General features: G+C 33.2%; 3 protein-coding genes across 3 annotated transcripts in view; 2 read left to right on the top strand and 1 right to left on the bottom strand.

Moving 5' to 3' along the window:
• Positions 1-291, top strand: part of LOC141376894 (testican-2-like) — a 21,993-nt gene extending 21,702 nt beyond the window's left edge. The window contains exon 10 of the mRNA XM_073918965.1: positions 1-291. This exon is cut by the window's left edge and continues 834 nt beyond it. The gene's annotated coding sequence lies outside the window, so the exon portion shown is untranslated.
• Positions 1-10,000, top strand: part of ascc1 (activating signal cointegrator 1 complex subunit 1) — a 192,131-nt gene that overhangs the window by 38,707 nt on the left and 143,424 nt on the right. The gene's annotated exons all lie outside the window — the stretch shown is intronic.
• sar1aa (secretion associated, Ras related GTPase 1Aa) overlaps positions 6,671-10,000 on the bottom strand; it is a 15,212-nt gene continuing 11,882 nt past the window's right edge. Inside the window, exon 7 of the mRNA XM_073918972.1 lies at positions 6,671-9,877. Within this exon, the coding sequence (XP_073775073.1) occupies positions 9,761-9,877 (117 nt within the window). The 3' untranslated portion in view covers positions 6,671-9,760. The remainder of the gene's footprint in view (positions 9,878-10,000) is intronic.

Genomic DNA, 10,000 nt, shown 5'->3' with positions numbered 1-10,000 from the left:
GCTTTCAGAGCAGACGAGACGCTAAATTAGTCTTAAAATCAGTTTCCTCAATCACACTCCAAACAAAAACATGTAAATTCCACCACAAGCTAATTTGCATAAACATAATTAAATTTGCATAAAAACAATCTGAGTAAGGTTCAGAAGTGTACCACTGTTTTGTAATCATAAATGAGCACAGAACAGAGGGAAAGTGGTGTGTTTAAAAATAAATCTTGCTTTTGATATTGTTTATGTGCATTTTGTTGAAATGAATCAGGTTATGAATAAATCAGTTCATATTGTATTTGTAATTATTTGTACATTAGCCTCATTATAGTGTGTTTAAGTACATATTTTCAAGATAAACACACATACAAACTTTAAGTTTTAGAGATAACCAACTTGTGTTGTTTTTGTGCATTTTTTCATTTTCCTTCAGCTCAGTCCCTTTATTCATTAGGGGTTGCCACAGCAGAATGAACCACCAACTATTCCAGCATATATTTAAGATCAATATCTTTTAAAAATAACATTATTGATATTAAAAGAGTGATATCTATTAAATTTCATACATTCCTTCGGCTTAATCCTTTTAATCATCAGGAGTCGCCACAGTGGAGTGAACCGCCAACTATTCCAGCATATGTTTTACACGACGGATGTCCTTCCAGCTGCAACCCAGTACTGGGAAACACCCATACACACTCATTTACACACACACTCATACACTACGGCCAATTTAGTTCATCGACTTCCCTATAGCGCATGTGTTTTGGACTGTGGGGGAAACCTACGCCAACACGGGAGAACATGCAAACTCCACACTGAAACACTAACTGACCCAGACAGGACTCGATCCAGCGACCTTCTTGCTGTGAGGCGACAGTGCTACCCACTGCGCCACCCTGTTGTTATTTAAAATTTACAAATTTTAATAACAGCAACGCAGTGGCGTAGTAGGTATTGCTTTGGCTGGGTCAGTTGGCATGTTTGTGTTGAGTTTGCATGTTCTCCTGCGTTTTCTCCTGGTGTTCTTGTTTCCCCCACAGTCCAAACACATGCAGTACAGGTGAATTGGGTAGGCTAAAATTGTCCGTAGTAAATAAGTGTGTGTGGATGTTTCCCAGAGATGGGTTGCAGCTGGAAGGGAATCCGCTGCGTAAAACATATGCTGGATAAGTTGGTGGTTCATTCCGCTGTGGCAACCGCAGATAAATAAAGGGACTAAGCCAAAAATAAAATCAATGAAATTTAAATAATAGTATTTTAATAAAAATAAGGGCAGCAGGGCGGCACAGCAAGAAGGTTGCTGGTTCGAGTCCCAGCTGGGTCAGTTGGTGTTTCTGTGTGGAGTTTGCATGTTCTCCCTGTGTTGGTGTGGGTTTCCTCTGGGTGCTTCGGTTTCCCCCACAGTCCAAACACATGCGCTATAGGGGAATTGGTGAACTACATTTGCCGTAGTGTATGAGTGTGTGTGAGAATATGAGTGTGTATGGGTGTTTCCCAGTACTGGGTTGCAGCTGGAAGGACATCCACTGTGTAAAACATATGCTGGTGGACCGAGCTGAAGGAAAACAAAGGGAATGAATGAAAATGAATAGATGTCACTCTTTTAATATCAATAATGTAATTTTTAAACGATATTGATCTTGAAGATGTAAAATCTTCCCACAGTTCTAGAATCAGCTGACTCTTGTATTAATTTTGAGACTATTTTATCTGTGTTTGTCTCTGCTGATCAGAAAAGCTTCAAAGAGATGATCCAGTCAGATCAAAGGAATGTAACTGTTATGATTTATGATTGACATGTGAAATATAAGTGATGATTTCAGACTAGGCTGAGCAGTATGACTAAAATCTAAAGACATCTCATATCCTCATAACAATAATAACATTTTTTTTCTTCTTCAAATATTTCCCAAATGATGTTGAACAGATTCAGGCATTGTTCACAGTATTTCCTCTAATATTTGTTCTTCTGGAGAAAGTCTTAAATTAATTATTAATTAATTATTTTTAATTATTTTAAAGCCATTTTAATGTCAATATTATTGGCCCCTTCAGCAATATTAGTGTTTGATTGTCTCCAGAACAAACCACTGTTATACAATGACTTGCCTAATTACCCTAACTTTACCCTAATTACCCTAGTGAAGCCTTTAAATGTCACTTTAAGCTGAATACTAGTGTCTTGAAGAACATCTAGTCTAATATATTGTGCTGTCATCATGGCAGAGAGGAAATAAATCAGTTATTAGAGTTATTAAAACTATTATTATAGGAAATGTGTTGAAGAAATCTCAGAAATTGTATATAAATTATATAAAAATATAAAAGAATTCCAATTTTAGAGGAGGGCCAATAACTCTGGCCTCATCTGTATATGTGGTCATATTGCACAGCTCTGTCTCCTGAATGTACGACTCGACGTCTGTTTCACATGAATGTGCAGTGGGTTCATTATGTGTTATGGTTGATGAACATTGTTGATTATGCAAATGCTCTCAGCTAGAAAATGCTTTATTTTTCATATTGCATGATAGTCTAATGGCGAAATCTCTTCCTGTCAAAATGTGTTGTCGGATGTTGAGGCTGTGGCTGATGGTGACGTGTGGAATAAAACACTGTCAATATTGTCTGTGTGTGTCTGATTTATTTAACAGAGTCTGGAAATCAAAATCTCAATATCTGCGAATCACATCACCAATGCAAGGGTTCTAATGCAATATGTGCTTGTACTGTCTCTTTAAGATGGGCGGCACGGTGGCTCAGTGGTTAGCACCGTCGCCTTACAGCAAGAAGGTCGCTGGTTCAAGTCCCGGATGGGTTAGTTGGTGTTTCTGTGTGGAGTTTGCATGTTCTCCCCGTGTTTCCTCCAGGTGCTCTGGTTTCCCCCACAGTCCAAACACATGCACTATAGGGGAATTGATCAACTAAACTGGCCGTAGTGTATGAGTGTGTGAATGAGTGTGTATGGGTGTTTCCCAGTACTTGATTGCAGCTGGAAGGGCATCCGCTGTGTAAAACATATGCTGGACTAGTTAGCGGTTCCTTCCACTGTGGCGACCCTTAATAAAAAGACTAAGCTGAAGGAAAAAGAATATCTCTTTAAGATAACTCTGACTTAATGTCTGCTGCCTCCTGCTGGTATGATGAGGAGCTCAACATTAAATTTGAGTTAAAGTGTGGGTAAAGTGATATTTAAAACGTGTTCTGAGTGTGTTAGAGAGTTTATATAAAGAACAACCACCAAATAACTCAAATAAGTAATTAAAATCTTTGGAAATGGGCGGGGCTGGTGGCGTGTCCATTGGTAGTCCTGAAACCACGCCCACTCAAGGGAAAGCATTTTGTGTTTTCAGGGTGTCGATTAAACATTTTCATTCATGTTTTTTCCGGCTACGTCCCTTTATTAATCAGGGGTCGCCACAGTGGAATGAACCGCCAACTTATCCAGCATATGTTTTACGCAGCGGATGCCCTTCCAGCTACAACCCATCTCTAGGAAACACTCATACACACTCATTCACAAACACTATGGACAATTTAGCTTACCCAATCCCCAAGCTTTTTTTTTTTTTTTTTTACAAAAAGTAATATATATCCCTGCTGAAAAATCCAGCTTAAACCAGCCTAGGCTGGTTGGCTGGTTTTAGCTGGTCAACCAGGCTGGTTTTAGAGGGGTTTTGGCCACTTCCAGCCTGGTCTTAGCTGGTTAGGCTGGGAGATGACCAGCTAAAATCAGCTTGACCAGCCTAGCCAGGCTGGGAGCCCAGCCAAAACCAGCTATGTCCAGCTTAAACCAGGCTGGTCAAGCTGGTTTTAGCTGGATTTAGCTGGTCATTTTCCAGCCTGACCAGCTAAGACCAGGCTGTAAATGGCTGGAAACCAGCCTGGAAATGGCCAAAACCCCTCTAAAACCAGCCCGGTCGACCAGCTAAAACCAGCCCACCAGCCTAGGCTGGTTTAAGCTGGATTTTTTAGCAGGGTAGTAAAAGAACACTTTTACAAAGAAAATACATAGAGACAAGTGTTGCGTAATTTAAATAACTGCAAGTTATAAGACTCACACCAAGAGTCTTGCATGCAATGTAAATATATAGAGTTCTTAAAAGGGCACATGCATGCTTATTAAATACCTGAAAATAAAATTGGTCTCTTTAAAAATAGACATATATGAATTTGAAATTAAAAAGCAATATATTAATTAATAGAAATGTATAGTGAAAATAGTCTGGATAGGATGACCAGAAATAAATACTTTTTTTTTGGGCAGATATTGGCTATATAGAAATTTAGCTGTAAGTATATTTTTAAACAAAGTTAAGATAGCACAAACATGACGTCCTTCGGGGGAATTCTATCGTTAATGAGTGGGTAACCCCCCCTGTAATTAGCATCATTCCATTCAGCTGTTGGAGATTCACAATGGCAGGATGGATAGGTGAGGACAGAGCGTAGTATGAGCAGTATTATTGAAGATATTAGTCTAATATTTCATCTAGTTGTCCAAACATGAATGATAACGATGTTGTCTAAATTCTTGCATCGTAATTACGGCTTCAGGTTGACCACGAAAGTTACGAACTTTTATTAATTATATCGCTTCTGCTTGATTTGCCAGTCTGGATGTTTTTATTCCAGCCTAACGGATTAGTACACCCAAAACATGACGATATTGATCGTTTTCACCAGCAATAATCAGCAAAATATGCGAGTTTCGTTCTGGACAATGTTTATGTTTTTCTTTCCAAAATGGCCGACCGATGATGCGTCATAACACGCATGGGCGGACAGGTAAGTTATTTTCCGATTTTTGTGGTATTGACAAAGAAAAAGTAACTTTTTTTTCTCAATGTGTAAGATTATTTTGGATTGATTTTTTCTGATTGGAAAAGCTGTTAAAATATATACATGTTTAAGGTCAATATTGTATATTGTTTGGGTAATCGTCAAAATCTAAACATTTGCTTCTGCATTTAGTTGTTATTACTATAAGTATTATTAGTTTGTTTTATTTCGTTAGGGTTTTCAGTTAAGCCACAATACTCGTCGCCACACCCATCTTATGTTAGTTGGCTCCAACACCCCGCCCCCTACTCAATATTCATGTTTAAATTGTAAGTACATTAACATACTACAATAAAAGTCTCATTTTCTTATACAGCTATTAATGTTACTCGGAAAATACCATACCCATGTCAAGAAATGGGCCAAAGCGAAGACAAATTGTGAACATTTTGTAAAGGAGTTTAAACAATATTGCTGTGTAGCATTAGAAACAGAAATAAACAAACAAACATATAAAGCATTATGTACATTTAATTTGATTAAATAAATGTTTACTTTATTGATTATTATCTTTCCTATTTGTTTTAGCCCTGGCATCTGTTTGCACTTTAACTGTATAACTAATATAATTTCTCTCATTTTTATTTTGCTTTATTTGTTCATAATTGTTGTGAAATGTATTCTTCTACTAAGTTTGCACATATTTACAATAATAATTAAAATAAGGTATGTTATTTTGCCTTTCTTTTGGATTATTTTAACACCTAGTCATATACACTCTCAAACACAGGGTTAAAAACTACCCAAATTGGGTTATTTTTAACCCTATTGCTGGGTAAATATGGGACAGAACACATGAGGGGTTAAATTAACCCAAGTAATTGGGTTATTATTTTTAACCCCGTAAACGAGTTGTTTTTTTCTGTCCAATAAATGGTATTTTTACTTAAATACTAGGTTAATTAGATCCAAAAATGCCCGCAAAAGATGACCCAGCCACTCGGCGTCACTGAAGTACAGTGGGGATGTGCAGCTTTTATTACAATTACAATCTTAATTTAATGCAAAGGAATCTGCGTTTATGTTACACTATTTTCGTTGCATTTAAACTAATTGGTATATAATATGTGGTATCATTCAGCCCCTGCTGTGAGTTAATTTGACCCAAAGAGCTTGGTTGAAACTACCCAAGACTCTGAAAATAACCCCCAAATGCCTCAACCCAAGATTTGTGTAGAAAAGATAACCCCATGTTTTTAGAGTGAAATAAACAATATATTTTAATTTATAGCAGGTGTTTTTGCGTTATGAGGCAATAAGTACTCGCAATTAATTTAGTTGTAATTGGGATCTTGGTCTGTTTGAAATCAAAATACAAAATACATTGTTCACACATTATTATTATTATTAATATTATTATTATTCTTTAGCCAAACAATTCATCTTTTTAAGCTCTCAGTATTTCCTATAATATTTTTTTTCTTCTGGAGAAAGTGTTTTATTTTGGCTGTATATAAAAAAGCTGCTAAATATGTTTAAGTTCAATACTTTAGGCTATATTATAAGTTGTTTGGGTAATCTTCAAAATCGAAACATTTGCTTCTGCATTTAGTTGTTATTACTCATAGTATTATTAGATTGTTTTATTTCATTAGGGTTTTCAGTAGTTAAGCCACAATACTTGTAGCCACGCCCATCTTCTGTTAGTTGGCCTCAAAACCCCGCCCCCTACTCAATATTCATGTTTCAATTGTAAGTACATTAACATACTACAATAAAAGTCTCTGCAGCTTTCGGTTCACAAAGACTATTAAAACCCAGATTATTTTCATTCTATTGAAATTGTGCACAACATAATATCAACAACATAATAATGAACAAATAGAGAAAATCAAAATACTCTTCAAAATATTGACAGTTTATAGATGTTTACAGTCTGTACGATGGGTTGCTGTACACTCAAGGCTATCGACAATAAAAACATTTATACTCCATTATACAATATTTACAGTTGTTTTTTTTCCCCAAAAGTCTGCCGTCGGTTTTCTCCTATCAGACACAAAGCTTCATCTGATGATCAACAAACACCAACGGCGTCTGATAAAACATATACAGTAGAGCATCTGCAGACATACACTGACATCCAGCACTATATGAACATTATCTACACGATCACTGTACAGTAGAATATACTGTATAATACAAATCGTCATAGTTTATAGGTGAATGAGGCTTTTAATACTAAACACTCAAGTATGACAGTGCAAATTAAAACCGTAGGATTAATGCCCAAATAGATTGAATTATTCAAAAAAAATTAATTAATAACTATTTTATACTTTTTCTTGTTGTTCAGTACAAATATCTAAACTTGCTAAAATTAAGATCTATTTATTTTACAACATAAAAGTTTGGAGATTGAAAAAAAAACTATTATTATTTATTATTAATATATTTTAACTTTTTTTGGTCCAAAATTAAGCAATTAAGTCTTAGTTTTTATTGTATTTCAATAAACAAAATATGAAAAATAACTTAAATCACTGCTGCTCGTGCAAAAATATCTCAATTCAAGAATATTTAGATATTTGTTCTGTTTACAGATGAATGAGGCTAAATAAAAACTAAACACTGAAGTATAACAGTGGAAATTAAATAAAATAATAAGATTAAAGTCCAATTAAATGAGATTAAATACCCTTTTCTGATTGTTCAGTACAAAATCCTAACGTGCTAGAATTAAACTGCATGTATATTAAATGCGAGATTACAAAATAAAAGTTTGGAGATTGGAGTAACTTTGAATTATATTTTATTTTTACATGTCTAAGTCCAAAGATTAATCAAGTAATCCTTCATTTTGATTTTACTTTTAAATAAAATGAATGGAAAATATTTTAAATTACTGCTGCTCATGCAAAAAACCTTGATTTAGGAATGTTTAGATATTTGTTTAAAATTATTATTATTATCATCATCATTTAATATTATTATTATTATATTTGAACTTTTTTTAGTCCAAAGATTAAGCAATTAAGCTTTACTTTGATTTACTGTTTAATTTGAAAAATATTTGTACTGTCTATTGATGAATGAGGCTAAATTAATACTAAACACTCAAGTATAACAGTGGAAATTAAATCAAAATTTAGATTAAAGTCCACTTAAATTAGATTATTCAGAAGAATTTAAATGATTTTTGACTCCATACTTATTCTGGTTGTTCAGTACAATTATCCAAATGTGCTAACATGTAAAATATTATTATTATTATTATTTTTAAATAAGTAAAATTACAAAAGTTTGGAGATTGGAGTAACTTTGAATTATTAACATATTCTTTCATGTCTTAGTCCAAAGATTAAGCTGTTAAGTCTTAACTTTGATCTATTTTTTTAATAAGAAATGAAAAATGTCATAAATTACTATCACATGCAAAAATATCTTGATTTAGGAATATTTATTAATTTGTACTGTCTATAGACGAATGAGGCTAAATTAATACTGAACACTGAAGTATAACAGAGGAAATTAAATCATAACTTAGATTAAAGCCCAATTAAATTAGATTATTCAGAAGAATTTTATGAATTCTTTATTTTTTTTTATTAAGATATATTTATATGTATGTATATTTAGATGTAAAATTACAAAAAACTAACTCTGAATTATTGATATATTTTTACATGTCTTAGTCGAAATATTAAGCAATTAGGTCTTAGTTTTAAGTTATTTTTTAATTAAAAGAAGATATAAAAATATGTTAAATCACTGCCGCTCATGCAAAAATATCTCGATTTAAAGTCCAATTAAATGAGATTATTCAGAAGAATTATTATTTTTGACTCAATACTTTTTCCTGTTGTTTAGTGCAAATATCCAAACGTGCTAAAATTAAGATCTATTTATTTTAGTAAATAAAAGTTTGGAGTAACTTTGAATTATTAATCTATTTTCATGTCTTAATCCAAATATTAAGTCTTAGTTTTTATTTTAATTTTTTTAGTAAAAGAATATATGAAAATTACCTTCAATCACTGCTGCTCATGCCAAATTATCTTGATTTAAGAGTGTTTAGATATTTGTACTGTCTACAGATGAATGAGGATAAATTAATACTAAACACTGAAGTGTAACAGTGGAACTTAAATCAAAAATTTAAGATTAAAGCCCAAATAAATTATTCAGAAGATGCAAGAATTTAAATAATTTTCCCAATCAGATCAATACGTATTCTGGCTATCCAGTAAAAATATCCAAACTTGTTCAAATCAAATCTCTTAAAATTGTATATTTAGATTATTGTACTTAAAAGTTAAAATACAAATTTAAATTAAGTTTATGCAATTGTTTTTTTTTTATATAAAAGTGTAAATGTGTGTATTAAACTAAATAATTGCATAAATCATATTTAATTAAAATATATATTCTTTCTTGGCCGAAAGACTAAGCAATAAAGTCTGTTTTATTTTATTTAAAATGTTAATAAATATGCAAATATTTATTACAATAAATATTTGTATAAATTACATAACTTGTTTTTTAAATATATTTTTCTTAGCCCAAAGATTAAGCAATAACCTCCTTTAGTTTTATTAAATGTTTCATTAAACAATAAGTAATACCTTAAATCACATTGCTTCTCATGCAAATATATGTTGATTTAAGAACATTTAGATATTTCTACTGGAAAACAAGACAAAAATATTGTGCATCAGTCATTTGCTATCACTTTTTGTTTGTTTAAAATCAGTATTTCTGAGCTGATCTGTAATTGCAGGCTTTTAATCCAGAAACTCCTCCGACCTGCTTGTGCTCCTGCATTAAAAATCTGCATTGTGTGAATGAATGTATTTCCCTCTCTAAAATCAATACACGGACAAACCTGAAAATGACAAACCCCAAACATTAAGATATCCACTAAAGTACAGTAAATGATTGAATCAAGGTGTGTTATTGCTGATGATGTGGGAGCAGGAGTGTGTAATCAGTCGATGTACTGCGACAGCCAGCGGAAACCTTCACCGTAACCCTGCTTCTTCAAGACGCTGCACATGAACACCTCCAGCGGCCGGACGTTCAGCTCCTTCAGAGAAACACTGCCCTGAAAACAGGGACATAAGAAAGATTACTCTATATAGTGTCACACTATGGTGTGCATTAGTATTTAGTATTGCATATTTCCAAACAGATCCATGAGCGCGTGATGAGAAATAGGAGTTGATTA

The sequence above is a fragment of the Danio rerio genome, chromosome 12 (genome assembly GCF_049306965.1).
Source record: "Danio rerio strain Tuebingen ecotype United States chromosome 12, GRCz12tu, whole genome shotgun sequence".
In the NCBI taxonomy this organism is placed as follows: Eukaryota; Metazoa; Chordata; class Actinopteri; order Cypriniformes; family Danionidae; genus Danio; species Danio rerio.
This window is presented reverse-complemented; position numbering and strand designations above follow the sequence as displayed.